This window comes from Salmo salar, chromosome ssa23 (assembly GCF_905237065.1).
Source record: "Salmo salar chromosome ssa23, Ssal_v3.1, whole genome shotgun sequence".
Lineage (NCBI taxonomy): Eukaryota > Metazoa > Chordata > Actinopteri > Salmoniformes > Salmonidae > Salmo > Salmo salar.
Window position 1 is genome coordinate 39123792 of NC_059464.1, and position 21161 is coordinate 39144952.

General features: G+C 42.0%; 1 protein-coding gene across 1 annotated transcript; it reads right to left on the reverse strand.

Annotated features, from left to right (window-relative positions):
* Window positions 1-9803: 9803 nt before the first annotated feature.
* Window positions 9804-12387, reverse strand: LOC106597951 (zona pellucida sperm-binding protein 3). The gene is made up of 8 exons (XM_014188891.2): window positions 11778-12387; window positions 11572-11690; window positions 11365-11468; window positions 10923-11100; window positions 10621-10738; window positions 10338-10420; window positions 10185-10264; window positions 9804-9937 (listed from the first exon to the last, which is right to left on the reverse strand). The coding sequence occupies exons 1-8, from the start codon at window positions 12294-12296 to the stop codon at window positions 9873-9875; spliced, it is 1266 nt and encodes a 421-aa protein (XP_014044366.1). The 5' UTR covers window positions 12297-12387; the 3' UTR covers window positions 9804-9872.
* Between the last annotated feature and the right edge of the window lie 8774 nt (window positions 12388-21161).

Consider the following 21161-nt stretch of genomic DNA (forward strand, 5'->3'; position numbering starts at 1 on the left):
GCCGAAGATGTAACACATGTTTCCCAAAACAACACGCCGAGAGAATAGTCACTAAGTGCATTGTTGAAGTATGTGTCAATACTGATGGGATCGAAAGAAAGTGAAAACTTTCTCCATTCAAAATTTGTCTTAACATTTGAATTGACGGATCAATTCCTAGAGAGATTATACCACCTTATGGCTGCAAATATTGAGGCAGGTTATTCTAATGCTTACCAAATAAAAATGCATTAAACCACTAATTTGCCCCATTGCGCCCGTTCGGCTACACATCATGAAATATATTGAGGCAAATTACAGGCAGTCTACAATTAGCAAAATAGAATATGAAATGTATTTCAATATGATTGAAATAGGCCCACTCTTTATTTTAATGGTTGCTGTTTTCATTTGAAAAATATTTTTATGTCATGTTTGTATCAATTGCAAAGACACAGGCAACTTTATTTTGTAGTCAACTTTGTTCTGAAGTTATCTGCAGTCATAGAGATAAGATAAACCATGTGATTCTATGTTTAGCGGAGATCTTCTGTGTAGAAAGTGACACGGGAGGGCAAAAAAGAATGTAAGGATGCACTTAGCTGTTCTGAGGCAAGCATTCGTTTACGAGTGTTATCAAGTGCACCTTAATTAATAATGATTGTTTTGGGAAACAGCTCATAGATTTAACTATGCTCCTACAAAGGTTCTAACAACGCACTTTGCCTTAAGATGCTTTTGGGAAACTAGGCACAGGGATCTCCAACCCTGTTCTTGGAGCGCTACCCTACCCTCCTGTTGGTTTTCAATCCAACCCCAGTTGTAACTAACTTGAATAAATGTACCAACCAGCTAATTATTAGAATCAATTGTGCTACATTAGGGCTGGAGCCACAACCTACAGGACGGTCGCACTCCAGGAACAGAGTTGGAGACATTGGCGGATTGGCCTTCTGGCAATTCTGGCATATGCCAGAAGGGCCGGATCACCTTTTATTGGGGTGGATTGGTAAAAAAATAAAAATATATAATATATGCACACGACATGACCAAAAGTGTGTGGACACCTACTTGTTAAACATCTCATTCCAAAATCATGGGCATTAATATGGAGTTGGTCCCCCTTTGCTTCTACTCTTCTGGGAAGGCTTTCAAATCGATGTTGGAACACTGCTGGAGACTTGCTTCCATTCAGCCACAAGAGCATTAGTGAGGTCGGCACTGATGTTGGCCGATTAGGCCTGGCTCGTAGTTGGCGTTCCAATTCATCGTAAAGGTGTTCGATGGATTTGAGGTCAGGGCTCTGTGCAGGCCAGTCAAGTTCTTCCACACTGATCTCAACAAACCATTTTTGTACAGACCTTGCTTTGTGCATGGGGGCATTGTCATGCTAAAACAGGAAAAGTCCTTGCCCAAACTGTTGCCACAAAGTTGAAAGCACAGAATCGTCTAGAATGTCATCGTATGCTGTAGCGTTAAGATTTCCCTTCACTGGAAGTAAGGGGCCTAGCCTGAACCATGAAAAACAGCCCCAGAACATTATTCCTCCCCCACCAAACTTTACAATTGGCACTATGCACTAGGCAGGTAGCATTGTCCTGGCATCCGCCAAACCCAGATCAGTCCGTCAGACTGCTAGATGGTGAAGCTTGATTCATCACGCCATAGAACGCATTTCCACTGCTCAAGAGTCCAATGGCGGCAAGCTTTACACCACTCCAGCCGACGCTTGGATTTGCGCAGGGTGATCTTAGGCTTGTCTGCGGCTGCTCGGCCATGGAAACCCATTTCATGAAGCTCCCGCCGAATAGTTGTTGTGCTGAAGTTGCTTCCAGAGGCAGTTTGGAACTTGGTAGTGAGTGTTGCAGCCGAGGACAGACAATTTTTACGCGCTTCAGCACTCAGTGGTCCCGTTCTGTGAGCTTGTGTGGCCTACCACTTCACGGCTGAGCCGTTGTTACTCCTTGACGTTTCCACTTCACAATAACAGCACTTACAGTTGACCGGGGAAGCTCTAGATTTGCAGAAATTTAACGAACTGACTTGTTGGAAAGGTGGCATCCTATGACGGTGCCACGTTAAGTCACTGAGCTATTCAGTAAGGTCATTCTACTGCCAATGTTTGTCTATGGAGATTGCATGGCTGTGTGCTCGATTTTATACACCTGTCGTGGCTGAAATAGCCGAATCCATTCATTTGAAGGGGCATCCACATACTTTTGTATATACAGTTGAAGTCGGAACTTTACATACACCTTAGCCAAATACATTTAATCTCAGTTTTTCACAATTCCTGGCATTTAAATCCTAGTAAAAAAATTCCCTGTCTTAGGTCAGTTAGGATCACCACTCTATTATAAGAATGTGAAATGTCAGAACAAAAGTAGAGAGAATGATTTATTTCAGCTTTTATTTCTTTCATCACATTCCCAGTGGGTCAGAAGCTTACATACGCTCAATTAGTATTTGGTAGCATTTCCTTTCAATTGTTTAACGTGGGTCAAACGTTCCGGGTAGCCTTCCACAAGCTTCCCACAATAAGTTGGGTGAATTTTGGCCCATTCCTCCTGACAGAGCTGGTGTAACTGAGTCAGGTTCTTAGGCCTCCTTGCTCGCAAGCGATTTTTCAGTTCTGCCCACAAATTCTCTATAGGATTGAGGTCAGGGTTTTGTGATGGCCACTCCAATACATTGACTTTGTTGTCCTTAAGCCATTTTGCCACAACTTTGGAAGTATGCTTGGGGTGATTGTACATTTGGAAGACCCATTTGTGACCAAGCTTTAACTTCCTGACTGATGTCTTGAGACGTTGCTTCACTATATCCACATCCTTTTCCTTCCTCGTGATGCCATCTATTTTGTGAAGTGCACCAGTTCCTCTTGCAGCAAAGCACCTCCACAACATGATGCTGCCACCCCCGTGCTTCACGATTGGGATGGTGTTCTTCTGCCTGCATGCCTCCCCTTTTTCCTCCAAACATAACAATGGTCATTATGGCCAAACACTTCTATTTTTATTTAGTCAGACCAGAGGACAATTCTCCAAAAAGCTCGATCTTTGTCCCCATGTGCAGTTGCAAACTGTAATGTAGCGTTTTTATGGGGTTTTTGGAGCGGTGGCTTCTTCCTTGCTGAGCGGCCTTTTTGCACAAAAGTACATTCATCTCTAGGAGACAGAACGCGTCTCCTTCCTGAGAAGTATGACGGCTGTGTGGTCCCGAGGTTTTTGTACTTGCGTACTATTTTTTGTACAGTTGAACATGGTACCTTCAGGCTTTTGGAAATTGCTCCCAAGGATGAACCAGACTTGCGGAGGTCTACAATTGTTTTTCTGAGGTCTTCGCTGATTTCATTTCATTTTCCCATGATGTCTAGCAAAGAGGCGCCGAGTTTGAAGGTAGGCCTTGAAATACATTCACATATACACCTCCAATTAACGCAAATGATGTCAATTAGCCTATCAGAAGCTTCTAAAGCCATGACATCATTATCTGGAATTTTCCAAGCTGTTTAAAGGCACAGTCAACTTAGTGTATGTAAACTTCTGACCCACTGGAATTTTCCAACCAACCACATGCATCACAAATAACCACAAAACAGCTAAACGCAGCACTAACCTTTGACAATCTTCATCAGATGACACACCTAGGACATCATGTTACACAAAACATGCATTATTTTGTTCGATAAAGTTCATATTTATATATAAAAACAGCATTTTACATCGGCGCGTAACGTTGACTAACTATTTTCCCTCAAATGCATCCGGTGAAACAGCGCTACAATTTACTAAATTACTATTCGAAAACATTTTTAAAATGTAATATTGTCATTCTAAGATTTATAGATGAATATCTCTTGAAAGCACCTGTAATGCCAGATTTAAAAATAACTTTACTGGGTAATCACACTTTGAGATAAAAGGGGATGCGATACTCAGAACAATAGGCTAGCAATACAGGTCAGCGCCATCTTGGAACAATCGCATATCAAATCTAGTCTTGTATACTATTGTCAATAATCCCTTACCTTTGATTATCTTCATCCTTAGGCACTTCCAGGATTCCCAGGTCCACAACAAATGTATTTTCGTTAAAAAAAGTTCATCCTTTATGTTCCAATAGCTTGTTCTTGTTAGCGCGTTCTGAAGGCTGCACCAAAAGTTCCGACGTGCGCAGGGTTACTCTTTCAACAAAATGCATTTTTTTCTTATTTAGGTTCGTTCAAACATGTCAAACGTTGTATAACATAAATCTTTAGGGCCTTTTTCAACCAGAGCTCCAATAAGATTCAAGGGGGACGATTGCATGGTCTTTATAAACGTTTCGAAAGGGGAGGGTAGCCAGGGGCGCCGGCATCATAATGGTGATGGCCCTCCTCATGTGACCACGTTCCACAGCGTGTCATTCAGTCAGTTTTCACAGTAGGAGACTCAAATCACTTTGTAAAGACTGGGGACATCTAGTGGAAGTCAATGAACCATTGCTCACGGTGTGATTTATAGGCAACGAGATGAAGTTGAGTCCGCAATTCAAAATTCCACTTCCTGTTTTGATCTGTCTCGGGGTTTTGACTGCCATATGAGTTCAGTTATACTCACAGACACCATTCAAACAGTTTTAGAAACTTCAGGGTGTTTTCTATCCACAAGTATTAATTACATGCATATCCTAGCTTCTGAGTTTGAGTAGTAGGCCGTTTAAAATGGGCACGATTTTTTTTCAAAAAGCGCTGTAGCGCCCCCTATCTTAGGCGACCGTCAAGAGGTTAATGACTCCAACCTAAGTGTATGTAAACTTCTGACTTCAACTGTATAGTGCATGTGTTCATCTTATCATATTTCTTCAATGCGAAATCAGTGTCTTGTTTTCAACGAAACTGTCCCTGTTTGCAAATAATTAAATGTGAGACATCATTTGGAACCAAAAGTTGCACTATACTTGCCCTATAGCTTAAGAAGTCATTAGATTGGCTTTTATGACACATAGGTAAGGCAATAGCCATCTACTAGACATTTATACAGTTCTTTTAATTAAACACAAGTCATCATGTAGGCCTACTAAAAGAAAACATTGACTGCATCAATGCTAAATAATCCAAATGAATCTGTTAAAGGGGAAGTTGGGGGCTGTTTGTGTATTTTAATTGTTTTATCAATGTTTAGGCTATTTGCTTCACTTAAAAAAAAAAAAATGTAAATCTCATTGTTTCTTCAGCCAGTGAGGCTACTAGGGTTTCTGAACTGTAGCAAAGAGGAAGAGCCACGTATCTGCCCTCTCATGGGCTTGTGGTCGCATCTGATCTCACCTCCTGCCTGCCGTCCATATTTGAGGAGTTGCATTTCCATTGTTAGAACAGTCATTTGACTTGTCAATATATAAAATCATATTTGACTGAATTAACTAGGGATTCTTGTGTAGGTTTACATGACATATCCACCACCATTGGAGGCTGGAAAGTCCTACCGAAATTGTAATTCACTTATCAGAGGGCCTGTCAAATGAACCACAATGCTGGAAATCTGTCTGCATCCACAGAAACTAATCCCATCGCTCTATGACAAACACAGATGGTGTTATATCAAATTCAATAGAAGAAAAAAGAGAGAGAGGAAGAGAGACTGACACAGATGTACTGCCATTCCTTAATGTTTTGGCTGTATATGTAGCCTAATATTAAACACAGATATGTGGGCAAGGGGAAACACATGCACTATAATGTATTGTATAACATAATGTCCTAGGGTTGTCATCTGATGAAGATCATCAAAGGTTAGTGCTGCATTATGCTAGCTTGAAAAATGGGTGTCTGATTATTTCTGGCCGGGTACTCTGCTGACATAATCTAATGTTTTGCTTTCGCTGTAAAGCCTTTTTGAAATAGGACAGTGTGGTTAGATAAAGGAGAGTCTTGTCTTTAAAATGCTGTAAAATAGTCATATGTTTGAAAAATTGAAGTTTTTGTATTTTTGAGGAATTTGTAATTCGCGCCACGCCTATCATTGGATATTGGAGCAGGTGTTCCGCTAGCGGAACGTCTAGATGTAAGAGGTTAATAAACAGATCACTGATCATTTCAAATCCCACCGTACCTTCTCCGCTGTGCAATCCGGTTTCCGAGCTGGTCATGGGTGCACCTCAGCCACGCTCAAGGTACTAAACGATATCATAACCGCCATCGATAAAAGACAGTACTGTGCAGCCGTCTTCATCGACCTGGCCAAGGCTTTCGACTCTGTCAATCACCACATTCTTATCGGCAGACTCAATAGCCTTGGTTTCTCAAATGACTGCCTCGCCTGGTTCACCAACTACTTCGCAGACAGAGTTCAGTGTGTCAAATGAGAGGGCCTGTTGTCCGGACCTCTAGCAGTCTCTATGGGGGTACCACAGGGTTCAATTCTCGGGCCGACTATTTTCTCTGTATATATATATCAACGATTTCGCTCTTGCTGCGGGTGATTCCCTGATCCACTTCTACGCAGACGACACCATTCTGTATACATCTGGCCCTTCTTTGGACACTGTGTTAACCTGTTGGGGATAGGGGGCAGTATTTGCACGGCTGGATAAAAAACGTACCCGATTTAATCTGGTTACTACACCTGCCCAGTAACTAGAATATGCATATAATTATTGGCTTTGGATAGAAAACACCCTAAAGTTTCTAAAACTGTTTGAATGGTGTCTGTGAGTATAACAGAACTCCTATGGCAGACCAAAACCTGAGAAGATTTAAAGCAGGAAGTGGCCTGTCTGAGAAGTAGTGTTTCATCTTGGCCCTTTTTATTGAAGACTCAGGATCTGTGCAATAACGTGACACTTCCTACGTCTTCCATAGGGTCTCAGAGCCCGGGAAAACGTTGAACGATATCGAGGCAGGCTCTGGCTGAAACACTTTATCGCTTTTGGCAAGTGGCCACTCAGAGTACTATGGGCTTAGGCGCGTGCCCGCTTCGACCGAATGGTTTCTTTTCCTTTGTCTGTTTATCTAAACGCAGATTCCCGGTCGGAATATTATCGCTTTTTTATGAGAAAAATGGTATAAAAATTGATTTTAAACAGCGGTTGACATGCTTCGAAGTACGGTAATGGAATATTTAGAATTCTTTTGTCACGAATTGCGCCATGCTCATCACCCTTATTTAGCCTTTAGGATAGTGTCTAGAATGCACAAACAAAACGCCGCTGTTTGGATATAATGATGGATTATTTTGGACCAAACCAACATTTGTTATTGAAGTAGAAGTCCTGGGAGTGCATTCTGACGAAGACAACAAAGGTAAGAACATTTTTCTTATAGTAAATCTGACTTTGATGAGTGCTAAACCTGCTGGGTGTCTAAATAGCTAGCCCTGTGATGCCGGGCTATCTACTGAGAATATTGCAAAATGTGCTTTCACCGAAAAGCTATTTTAAAATCGGACATATCGAGTGCATAGAGGAGTTCTGTATCTATAATTCTTAAAATAATTGTTATGCTTTTTGTGAACGTTTATCGTGAGTAATTTAGTAAATTCACAGGCAGTGTTCGGTGGGAATGCTAGTCACATGCTAATGTAAAAAGCTGTTTTTTGATATAAATATGAACTTGATTGAAGAAAACATGCATGTATTGTATAACATAATGTCCTAGGGTTGTCATCTGATGAAGATCATCAAAGGTTAGTGCTACATTTAGCTGTGGTTTGGGTTTATGTGACATTATATGCTAGCTTGAAAAATGGGTGTCTGATTATTTCTGGCTGGGTAGTCTGCTGACAATCTAATGTTTTGCTTTCGTTTTAAAGCCTTTTTGAAATCGGACAGTGTGGTTAGATTAACGAGAGTCTTATCTTTAAAATGGTGTAAAATAGTCATATTTTTGAAAAATTGAAGTAATAGCATATCTAAGGATTTGAATAACGCGCCATAGGATTCAACTGGCTGTTGAGTAGGTGGGCGTCCCACCTAGCCCATAGAGGTTAAATCTAACACACAGTTCCTGAACTAAAAGTGTTGACTACTTTTCCATTAGTCAGGAATACACCCTGCAACTAAACAAGACTAATGAAATGGTTTGGTAGAGACTAGTCATTTTATTACTATTGGTTGTGACAACCTAAAATATCATTTTGAAGTCCATTGATTCACATTTTAATGGGCTGGATATAGTACATTGGAATAGACCACTTCCCCCCCAGGAAGTTCATGGGAAATTATATATCAGATGGTTCCTATGAGTGGTAGCCCCACCAGCACTGTATTTTAATTGTTTTATCAATATTTAAGTCATGAGACAGGGCAATTTCAAACCCTGAAATGTGTACCTTTGCCTCACTGCTGAAGTTGACTGGTTAAAAGGAACACTCCACCCAAAACTTCAGGTATTCAATTCATCAGTCCATTGTTGATATAAACTCAGCAAATAAAGAAACGTCCTCTCACCGTCAACTGCGTTTATTTTCTGCAAACTTAACGTGTAAATATTTGTTTGAACATAAGATTCAACAACTGAGGCAAAGGGAACAAGTTCCACAGACATGTGACTAACAGAAATGGAATAATGTGTCCCAGAACAAAGGGGGGGGGTCAAAATCAAAAGTAACAGTCAGTGTCTGGTGTGGCCACCAGCTACAATATACTGCAACCCACCAGCTACATTAAGTACTGCAGTGCATCTCCTCATGGAGTGCACCAGATTTGCCAGTTGTTGCTGTGAGATGTTAGTCCACTCTTCCACTAGGGCACGTGCAAGTTCCCGGACTTTTCTGGGGGGGGGGTGGAAATGGCTCTAGCCCTCATCCGATTCAACAGGTCATGTCAGGATGAGCACAACAGGAGGATGTCTGCCCTGTAACGCACAAGCTCAGTCCGATGATGTTGTGACACCGCCCCAGACCATGACGGACCCTCCACCTCAATTCCGTCCCAGAGTACAGGACCCGGTGTAATGCTCATGCCTTCGACGATAAACGAGAAGCCGACCATCCCCCCGGTGAGACAAAACCGCGACTCCTCCGTGAAGAGCACTTTTTGCCAGTCCTGTCTGGTCCAGCGACCGTGGGTTTGTGCCCATAGGCAATGTTGTTGCCGGTGATGACCTGCCTTACAACAGGCCTACAAGCCCTCAGTCCAGCCTATTGCTGACAGTCTGAGCACTGAGAGGGATTGTGCGTTCCTGGTGTAACTCAGGCAGTTGTTGCCATCCTGTACCGGTCCCGCAGGTGTGATTTTCAGATGTACCGATCGTGTGCAGGTGTTGTTACACATGATCTGCCACTGTGAGGACGATCAGCTGGCCGTCCTGTAGCAGGCGTCTCACAGTAAGGACATTGCAATTAATTGCCCTGGCCACATCTGCAGTCTTCACACCTCCTTGCAGGCACATTCACACAGATGAGTAGGGACCCTGGGCATCTTTCTTTTGGTGTTTTTCCAGAGTCAGTAGAAAGGCCTCTTTAGTTATCATAACTGTCACCTTAATTGCCCTTGTCTGTAAGCTGTTACTGTCTTAACCGTTCCACAGGTGCATGTTCATTAATTGTTTAAGCATTTCACTGTAAGGTCTACACCTGTTGTATTCGGCACATGTGACTAATAAAATTTGACAATGAAGATCTGTGAAGTTATTCAGATTTAAGAATCATCTTTGAAAGACAGGGTACTGAAAAAGGGGCGTTTCTTTTTTTGCTGAGTTTTGTACCAAAACATTATGTCAGCAATCAAGTTATATCTTAACTTTCAAGATACAGAATCAGGGAGTTGAGGAACTTCATTTTAGACCTGGGCATTACAAAAGCTCATGCTAGTCAATGAACAAAATACACAAGACAAAAACCTTAATCTAGATATTTTTTTATCATCCAGAATGCATTTGGGCAGGAAAGTCAGTCCAGTTGAGAGTTACACCATCAGTCAAGAAGCTTTTCCTTTATGTTGAGAGGACCAACAGAAATGTCCTGCTCCCACTGGAAACCTAAGAGCAGAAGACCATGTCTATATAGGGAGAACTCAGAATCAAACTTCACAAAAGCATTGTTTCTCAGGCAATTCCTGGGTGACTCAGTGGGTGCACTTTTTTGTTCCAGCCAAGCACTGACCACCAATTTAGCCAAAGGTTTAGGTGAATCAAGTACCTAGGTATTGGAGTAGGACAAAAATGTGCACCCCAGGGAGGCATCCAGGAATGGATTGAGCAACACTGGACTGAAGTGCACATGTACCTGGAGCCGGTTCCCTTCTCATGCCACAGTCTGTGTCACAACAGCCACACACCTGGTCTTTCTTACTGGCCTCGCTCCATCTATTGAAAAGAGAGTGTTGCATATAGTACGTACAAGCAAAGTGCACACCCTGCCATATATACCCAGACTTACCCATTCGAGAAGGAACAAGCCTTGTTCTCATGATCAATTGGGGCTGAAGCTGTTGTGGCTTTCAGGAGGCAGGTAATGTATAGCTGTTGAAGTCGCAGCATTGGTACCACATAAGAATTAGTAGATTTGACACCAATTTAAAGCAACGTCATGTTGGGTCCAACACAAGCCATATTGGGCATACTCTACTTAATTTATGATTGAAGCTCAACAAACCTGCCAATTCTATACATTTGGACATTCCGAAGCTAATTTGCACTAGATCTCAGGATTAACTACTCACTGAGCCAGTGTTCACAACATGAAACCTAAAGGCTTCTATCTGGAACTGGAGCGTGTCATCCATGGTGCGAGGTCTGAACTGGGACCTGGAGCCTGTCAGCTTGGTGTCGACCAGACAACTGAAGGCCACAAACAAAAAAAATTAGGCTACCTACACTGCTGAAACTCTGGAGGGATGCCATTCAAGATGGCTGTTGATCTGAAGTGTGGGCAGGTGGAGGGAATGGGAAATGCTTTCCTTAGCAGATTAAAGCAAACAATTAGTCCTTGATCTAGATCAAGTACCTTACAAAGGATACTCACCCACGGTTCTCGATGAAGGCATATCTTGGGACAGTGTTGGTGTTTGGGATGACTGTGGCTACACAGTTGTCCACAAAGACTCGGAGGGGCACATGGTAGAACTGGACGACAGAAGCTTCAAAGTTAATATTATCTCCAAGGACGTACTCTTTGCTGGGTCTCTCCAACTGCCAGTTGTCTGCGAAGACAAGGGCACAGTCTAATACTCATTCCAAGTCAGATGTACAGACCCTGCTCTAGTTTATCAGCAGTGTGGCTTTATCATGGCAAATATAACTGCCATCCTTTTGTACTCTGGGGTAGCCACCTCATTCCAATAACTCAGTGGCGGTTACATTTGCCAGTTGGCACTACCATAGTTTACAAACAAGTGCAGAGACAGCACTTAAGTCAGTGCCTGTCAAGAGTAATGCCAATATGGCAAGGACAAGCAGTTACTAACCAGTCATTAGCCTCAGGGAGAAGTAGAGGAGCTCCTCTGCAACCTTAGTGGAGGCATAGGGATTCCAGGTGGGCTTCACTGAGTCACTGCTCACATCATGCTTTCTGTAAAGGAGTCTTTAAATGTGAAACCAACTGGCCAAGGAAGTATATCCAAAGTTGATTGAACTGAAGAAAATAAAACACAATGCAGGTGTAGTCAACTCACCTTTGATAGTGGCACTCAACCCAGACCACCACTTCTCTAGTCCGAACAATGGGGCTGCTGCCCAGGGTGGCTGGTGTATAACGGAGTGTGAAGACATAGACAAGTGAATCTTCAGTCATCTGGAATCAGAGCAGCAAATGGCATTGTAAGAAAATCAATGGTAGTCAACCTAGAAAAGTCATAACGATGCTAATGCTCAATGTTACCGTTAGAGTGCTCCCACATCCGTGCAGCTCAGTGACAAAGATCAGAACTTGAGCGGAAGCATCCTCCCCAGTGACAGCACAGCCTCCCAAGGTAAGATCCTCTGGGTGAATGAGTTGGCCGATACCGAGCAGATCTCGCTTGACTTCCACACGAGCAGCAGTCTCCCCACATTGAACTGCAACGCTACTGGCAGGCACAGGCAGTGGTCTCTGCTCATCAATAGCCAACTGCACCTCTTTGACTGGATCTTCAGGAAATCTCCAGGTCAAAGGCTCATTGAAGGTCTGCTTTGACTGGAGGAAAGGGTTTTGAACTTGCGTCGGTGTCTGGACCCTGGAGGGCCATTGCACAGGCCTTGGTTGAAATCTGGCTGGTTCTTGAGCAGGCCTATACTGTGGAACAAATCTCCCAGGGGCATGTGCCACTTGGCTCTGAGATCTCGCTTCCCGATAAAGCTGCTGAACTGTAGCTGAACAGCCAAAGGTAAGAAGTAGGAGGAATGTAATACAGAATGCCATTATTCTCTAGTTTCTAGTGTCAATTGTACATATTTCTTTGACATTTGCAATAACTACAGTGTCTCTGAACAGCCATTTTGTATCCCTTTGTCTTAGTTTGACTCCACCCCTTGTTTGATTTACCTAATGATGTTCCAGACATGTTACAGAGCTGCAAATATACTACAATCTGAACTGGATGTATCTCAATACTGTCAAGTATCTTCATTTATAATAGGGATGGTCAACTCCAGTCCTCGGGGGCCTGATTGGTGTCACACTTTTGCACCAGCCCCAGCTAACACACCTGACTCCAATAATCAACTAATCATAATATTTAGTTTAAAATACAATTAGTTTAATCAGCTGTGTTATCTAGGGATGGGGAAGAAGTGTGACATCACTCTGGCCACTGAGGACTGAAGTGGCCCATTCTTGATTTTTTAATGTCCTTGGAACGGTTTCCTGATAGCAATGGCATTTAGCCTTATGAGTTTTTTAATGATGCATCTTCCCCACAACGGCCGAAGATGTAACACATGTTTCCCAAAACAACACGCCGAGAGAATAGTCACTAAGTGCATTGTTGAAGTATGTGTCAATACTGATGGGATCGAAAGAAAGTGAAAACTTTCTCCATTCAAAATTTGTCTTAACATTTGAATTGACGGATCAATTCCTAGAGAGATTATACCACCTTATGGCTGCAAATATTGAGGCAGGTTATTCTAATGCTTACCAAATAAAAATGCATTAAACCACTAATTTGCCCCATTGCGCCCGTTCGGCTACACATCATGAAATATATTGAGGCAAATTACAGGCAGTCTACAATTAGCAAAATAGAATATGAAATGTATTTCAATATGATTGAAATAGGCCCACTCTTTATTTTAATGGTTGCTGTTTTCATTTGAAAAATATTTTTATGTCATGTTTGTATCAATTGCAAAGACACAGGCAACTTTATTTTGTAGTCAACTTTGTTCTGAAGTTATCTGCAGTCATAGAGATAGAATCACATGGTTTATCTTATGTTTAGCGGAGATCTTCTGTGTAGAAAGTGACACGGGAGGGCAAAAAAGAATGTAAGGATGCACTTAGCTGTTCTGAGGCAAGCATTCGTTTACGAGTGTTATCAAGTGCACCTTAATTAATAATGATTGTTTTGGGAAACAGCTCATAGATTTAACTATGCTCCTACAAAGGTTCTAACAACGCACTTTGCCTTAAGATGCTTTTGGGAAACTAGGCACAGGGATCTCCAACCCTGTTCTTGGAGCGCTACCCTACCCTCCTGTTGGTTTTCAATCCAACCCCAGTTGTAACTAACTTGAATAAATGTACCAACCAGCTAATTATTAGAATCAATTGTGCTACATTAGGGCTGGAGCCACAACCTACAGGACGGTCGCACTCCAGGAACAGAGTTGGAGACATTGGCGGATTGGCCTTCTGGAAATTCTGGCATATGCCAGAAGGGCCGGATCACCTTTTATTGGGGTGGATCGGTAAAAAAATAAAAATAATAATATATGCACACGACATGACCAAAAGTGTGTGGACACCTACTTGTTAAACATCTCATTCCAAAATCATGGGCATTAATATGGAGTTGGTCCCCCTTTGCTTCTACTCTTCTGGGAAGGCTTTCAAATCGATGTTGGAACACTGCTGGAGACTTGCTTCCATTCAGCCACAAGAGCATTAGTGAGGTCGGCACTGATGTTGGCCAATTAGGCCTGGCTCGTAGTTGGCGTTCCAATTCATCGTAAAGGTGTTCGATGGATTTGAGGTCAGGGCTCTGTGCAGGCCAGTCAAGTTCTTCCACACTGATCTCAACAAACCATTTTTGTACAGACCTTGCTTTGTGCATGGGGGCATTGTCATGCTAAAACAGGAAAAGTCCTTGCCCAAACTGTTGCCACAAAGTTGAAAGCACAGAATCGTCTAGAATGTCATCGTATGCTGTAGCGTTAAGATTTCCCTTCACTGGAAGTAAGGGGCCTAGCCTGAACCATGAAAAACAGCCCCAGAACATTATTCCTCCCCCACCAAACTTTACAATTGGCACTATGCACTAGGCAGGTAGCATTGTCCTGGCATCCGCCAAACCCAGATCAGTCCGTCAGACTGCTAGATGGTGAAGCTTGATTCATCACGCCATAGAACGCATTTCCACTGCTCAAGAGTCCAATGGCGGCAAGCTTTACACCACTCCAGCCGACGCTTGGATTTGCGCAGGGTGATCTTAGGCTTGTCTGCGGCTGCTCGGCCATGGAAACCCATTTCATGAAGCTCCCGCCGAATAGTTGTTGTGCTGAAGTTGCTTCCAGAGGCAGTTTGGAACTTGGTAGTGAGTGTTGCAGCCGAGGACAGACAATTTTTACGCGCTTCAGCACTCAGTGGTCCCGTTCTGTGAGCTTGTGTGGCCTACCACTTCACGGCTGAGCCGTTGTTACTCCTTGACGTTTCCACTTCACAATAACAGCACTTACAGTTGACCGGGGAAGCTCTAGATTTGCAGAAATTTAACGAACTGACTTGTTGGAAAGGTGGCATCCTATGACGGTGCCACGTTAAGTCACTGAGCTATTCAGTAAGGTCATTCTACTGCCAATGTTTGTCTATGGAGATTGCATGGCTGTGTGCTCGATTTTATACACCTGTCGTGGCTGAAATAGCCGAATCCATTCATTTGAAGGGGCATCCACATACTTTTGTATATACAGTTGAAGTCGGAACTTTACATACACCTTAGCCAAATACATTTAATCTCAGTTTTTCACAATTCCTGGCATTTAAATCCTAGTAAAAAAATTCCCTGTCTTAGGTCAGTTAGGATCACCACTCTATTATAAGAATGTGAAATGTCAGAACAAAAGTAGAGAGAATGATTTATTTCAGCTTTTATTTCTTTCATCACATTCCCAGTGGGTCAGAAGCTTACATACGCTCAATTAGTATTTGGTAGCATTTCCTTTCAATTGTTTAACGTGGGTCAAACGTTCCGGGTAGCCTTCCACAAGCTTCCCACAATAAGTTGGGTGAATTTTGGCCCATTCCTCCTGACAGAGCTGGTGTAACTGAGTCAGGTTCTTAGGCCTCCTTGCTCGCAAGCGATTTTTCAGTTCTGCCCACAAATTCTCTATAGGATTGAGGTCAGGGTTTTGTGATGGCCACTCCAATACATTGACTTTGTTGTCCTTAAGCCATTTTGCCACAACTTTGGAAGTATGCTTGGGGTGATTGTACATTTGGAAGACCCATTTGTGACCAAGCTTTAACTTCCTGACTGATGTCTTGAGACGTTGCTTCACTATATCCACATCCTTTTCCTTCCTCGTGATGCCATCTATTTTGTGAAGTGCACCAGTTCCTCTTGCAGCAAAGCACCTCCACAACATGATGCTGCCACCCCCGTGCTTCACGATTGGGATGGTGTTCTTCTGCCTGCATGCCTCCCCTTTTTTCCTCCAAACATAACAATGGTCATTATGGCCAAACACTTCTATTTTTATTTAGTCAGACCAGAGGACAATTCTCCAAAAAGCTCGATCTTTGTCCCCATGTGCAGTTGCAAACTGTAATGTAGCGTTTTTATGGGGTTTTTGGAGCGGTGGCTTCTTCCTTGCTGAGCGGCCTTTTTGCACAAAAGTACATTCATCTCTAGGAGACAGAACGCGTCTCCTTCCTGAGAAGTATGACGGCTGTGTGGTCCCGAGGTTTTTGTACTTGCGTACTATTTTTTGTACAGTTGAACATGGTACCTTCAGGCTTTTGGAAATTGCTCCCAAGGATGAACCAGACTTGCGGAGGTCTACAATTGTTTTTCTGAGGTCTTCGCTGATTTCATTTCATTTTCCCATGATGTCTAGCAAAGAGGCGCCGAGTTTGAAGGTAGGCCTTGAAATACATTCACATATACACCTCCAATTAACGCAAATGATGTCAATTAGCCTATCAGAAGCTTCTAAAGCCATGACATCATTATCTGGAATTTTCCAAGCTGTTTAAAGGCACAGTCAACTTAGTGTATGTAAACTTCTGACCCACTGGAATTTTCCAACCAACCACATGCATCACAAATAACCACAAAACAGCTAAACGCAGCACTAACCTTTGACAATCTTCATCAGATGACACACCTAGGACATCATGTTACACAAAACATGCATTATTTTGTTCGATAAAGTTCATATTTATATATAAAAACAGCATTTTACATCGGGCGCGTAACGTTGACTAACTATTTTCCCTCAAATGCATCCGGTGAAACAGCGCTACAATTTACTAAATTACTATTCGAAAACATTTTTAAAATGTAATATTGTCATTCTAAGATTTATAGATGAATATCTCTTGAAAGCACCTGTAATGCCAGATTTAAAAATAACTTTACTGGGTAATCACACTTTGAGATAAAAGGGGATGCGATACTCAGAACAATAGGCTAGCAATACAGGTCAGCGCCATCTTGGAACAATCGCATATCAAATCTAGTCTTGTATACTATTGTCAATAATCCCTTACCTTTGATTATCTTCATCCTTAGGCACTTCCAGGATTCCCAGGTCCACAACAAATGTATTTTCGTTAAAAAAAGTTCATCCTTTATGTTCCAATAGCTTGTTCTTGTTAGCGCGTTCTGAAGGCTGCACCAAAAGTTCCGACGTGCGCAGGGTTACTCTTTCAACAAAATGCATTTTTTTCTTATTTAGGTTCGTTCAAACATGTCAAACGTTGTATAACATAAATCTTTAGGGCCTTTTTCAACCAGAGCTCCAATAAGATTCAAGGGGGACGATTGCATGGTCTTTATAAACGTTTCGAAAGGGGAGGGTAGCCAGGGGCGCCGGCATCATAATGGTGATGGCCCTCCTCATGTGACCACGTTCCACAGCGTGTCATTCAGTCAGTTTTCACAGTAGGAGACTCAAATCACTTTGTAAAGACTGGGGACATCTAGTGGAAGTCAATGAACCATTGCTCACGGTGTGATTTATAGGCAACGAGATGAAGTTGAGTCCGCAATTCAAAATTCCACTTCCTGTTTTGATCTGTCTCGGGGTTTTGACTGCCATATGAGTTCAGTTATACTCACAGACACCATTCAAACAGTTTTAGAAACTTCAGGGTGTTTTCTATCCACAAGTATTAATTACATGCATATCCTAGCTTCTGAGTTTGAGTAGTAGGCCGTTTAAAATGGGCACGATTTTTTTTCAAAAAGCGCTGTAGCGCCCCCTATCTTAGGCGACCGTCAAGAGGTTAATGACTCCAACCTAAGTGTATGTAAACTTCTGACTTCAACTGTATAGTGCATGTGTTCATCTTATCATATTTCTTCAATGCGAAATCAGTGTCTTGTTTTCAACGAAACTGTCCCTGTTTGCAAATAATTAAATGTGAGACATCATTTGGAACCAAAAGTTGCACTATACTTGCCCTATAGCTTAAGAAGTCATTAGATTGGCTTTTATGACACATAGGTAAGGCAATAGCCATCTACTAGACATTTATACAGTTCTTTTAATTAAACACAAGTCATCATGTAGGCCTACTAAAAGAAAACATTGACTGCATCAATGCTAAATAATCCAAATGAATCTGTTAAAGGGGAAGTTGGGGGCTGTTTGTGTATTTTAATTGTTTTATCAATGTTTAGGCTATTTGCTTCACTTAAAAAAAAAAAAATGTAAATCTCATTGTTTCTTCAGCCAGTGAGGCTACTAGGGTTTCTGAACTGTAGCAAAGAGGAAGAGCCACGTATCTGCCCTCTCATGGGCTTGTGGTCGCATCTGATCTCACCTCCTGCCTGCCGTCCATATTTGAGGAGTTGCATTTCCATTGTTAGAACAGTCATTTGACTTGTCAATATATAAAATCATATTTGACTGAATTAACTAGGGATTCTTGTGTAGGTTTACATGACATATCCACCACCATTGGAGGCTGGAAAGTCCTACCGAAATTGTAATTCACTTATCAGAGGGCCTGTCAAATGAACCACAATGCTGGAAATCTGTCTGCATCCACAGAAACTAATCCCATCGCTCTATGACAAACACAGATGGTGTTATATCAAATTCAATAGAAGAAAAAAGAGAGAGAGGAAGAGAGACTGACACAGATGTACTGCCATTCCTTAATGTTTTGGCTGTATATGTAGCCTAATATTAAACACAGATATGTGGGCAAGGGGAAACACATGCACTATAATGTATTGTATAACATAATGTCCTAGGGTTGTCATCTGATGAAGATCATCAAAGGTTAGTGCTGCATTATGCTAGCTTGAAAAATGGGTGTCTGATTATTTCTGGCCGGGTACTCTGCTGACATAATCTAATGTTTTGCTTTCGCTGTAAAGCCTTTTTGAAATAGGACAGTGTGGTTAGATAAAGGAGAGTCTTGTCTTTAAAATGCTGTAAAATAGTCATATGTTTGAAAAATTGAAGTTTTTGTATTTTTGAGGAATTTGTAATTCGCGCCACGCCTATCATTGGATATTGGAGCAGGTGTTCCGCTAGCGGAACGTCTAGATGTAAGAGGTTAATAAACAGATCACTGATCATTTCAAATCCCACCGTACCTTCTCCGCTGTGCAATCCGGTTTCCGAGCTGGTCATGGGTGCACCTCAGCCACGCTCAAGGTACTAAACGATATCATAACCGCCATCGATAAAAGACAGTACTGTGCAGCCGTCTTCATCGACCTGGCCAAGGCTTTCGACTCTGTCAATCACCACATTCTTATCGGCAGACTCAATAGCCTTGGTTTCTCAAATGACTGCCTCGCCTGGTTCACCAACTACTTCGCAGACAGAGTTCAGTGTGTCAAATGAGAGGGCCTGTTGTCCGGACCTCTAGCAGTCTCTATGGGGGTACCACAGGGTTCAATTCTCGGGCCGACTATTTTCTCTGTATATATATATATCAACGATTTCGCTCTTGCTGCGGGTGATTCCCTGATCCACTTCTACGCAGACGACACCATTCTGTATACATCTGGCCCTTCTTTGGACACTGTGTTAACCTGTTGGGGATAGGGGGCAGTATTTGCACGGCTGGATAAAAAACGTACCCGATTTAATCTGGTTACTACACCTGCCCAGTAACTAGAATATGCATATAATTATTGGCTTTGGATAGAAAACACCCTAAAGTTTCTAAAACTGTTTGAATGGTGTCTGTGAGTATAACAGAACTCCTATGGCAGACCAAAACCTGAGAAGATTTAAAGCAGGAAGTGGCCTGTCTGAGAAGTAGTGTTTCATCTTGGCCCTTTTTATTGAAGACTCAGGATCTGTGCAATAACGTGACACTTCCTACGTCTTCCATAGGGTCTCAGAGCCCGGGAAAACGTTGAACGATATCGAGGCAGGCTCTGGCTGAAACACTTTATCGCTTTTGGCAAGTGGCCACTCAGAGTACTATGGGCTTAGGCGCGTGCCCGCTTCGACCGAATGGTTTCTTTTCCTTTGTCTGTTTATCTAAACGCAGATTCCCGGTCGGAATATTATCGCTTTTTTATGAGAAAAATGGTATAAAAATTGATTTTAAACAGCGGTTGACATGCTTCGAAGTACGGTAATGGAATATTTAGAATTCTTTTGTCACGAATTGCGCCATGCTCATCACCCTTATTTAGCCTTTAGGATAGTGTCTAGAACGCACAAACAAAACGCCGCTGTTTGGATATAATGATGGATTATTTTGGACCAAACCAACATTTGTTATTGAAGTAGAAGTCCTGGGAGTGCATTCTGACGAAGACAACAAAGGTAAGAACATTTTTCTTATAGTAAATCTGACTTTGATGAGTGCTAAACCTGCTGGGTGTCTAAATAGCTAGCCCTGTGATGCCGGGCTATCTACTGAGAATATTGCAAAATGTGCTTTCACCGAAAAGCTATTTTAAAATCGGACATATCGAGTGCATAGAGGAGTTCTGTATCTATAATTCTTAAAATAATTGTTATGCTTTTTGTGAACGTTTATCGTGAGTAATTTAGTAAATTCACAGGCAGTGTTCGGTGGGAATGCTAGTCACATGCTAATGTAAAAAGCTGTTTTTTGATATAAATATGAACTTGATTGAAGAAAACATGCATGTATTGTATAACATAATGTCCTAGGGTTGTCATCTGATGAAGATCATCAAAGGTTAGTGCTACATTTAGCTGTGGTTTGGGTTTATGTGACATTATATGCTAGCTTGAAAAATGGGTGTCTGATTATTTCTGGCTGGGTAGTCTGCTGACAATCTAATGTTTTGCTTTCGTTTTAAAGCCTTTTTGAAATCGGACAGTGTGGTTAGATTAACGAGAGTCTTATCTTTAAAATGGTGTAAAATAGTCATATTTTTGAAAAATTGAAGTAATAGCATATCTAAGGATTTGAATAACGCGCCATAGGATTCAACTGGCTGTTGAGTAGGTGGGCGTCCCACCTAGCCCATAGAGGTTAAATCTAACACACAGTTCCTGAACTAAAAGTGTTGACTACTTTTCCATTAGTCAGGAATACACCCTGCAACTAAACAAGACTAATGAAATGGTTTGGTAGAGACTAGTCATTTTATTACTATTGGTTGTGACAACCTAAAATATCATTTTGAAGTCCATTGATTCACATTTTAATGGGCTGGATATAGTACATTGGAATAGACCACTTCCCCCCCAGGAAGTTCATGGGAAATTATATATCAGATGGTTCCTATGAGTGGTAGCCCCACCAGCACTGTATTTTAATTGTTTTATCAATATTTAAGTCATGAGACAGGGCAATTTCAAACCCTGAAATGTGTACCTTTGCCTCACTGCTGAAGTTGACTGGTTAAAAGGAACACTCCACCCAAAACTTCAGGTATTCAATTCATCA

Excerpts from the sequence above, each read along its gene's own strand:
- LOC106597951 (XM_014188891.2), bottom strand. The coding sequence starts at position 12,296 with ATGGCATTCTGTATTACATTCCTCCTACTTCTTACCTTTGGCTGTTCA. Across the intron at positions 11,101-11,364 it reads CTCCCTGAGGCTAATGACTG|ACAACTGGCAGTTGGAGAGA; the intron begins GTTAGTAACTGC and ends TTGTCTTCGCAG. Across the intron at positions 9,938-10,184 it reads GAGAAGGGAACCGGCTCCAG|GTTTCCAGTGGGAGCAGGAC; the intron begins GTACATGTGCAC and ends TTCTGCTCTTAG.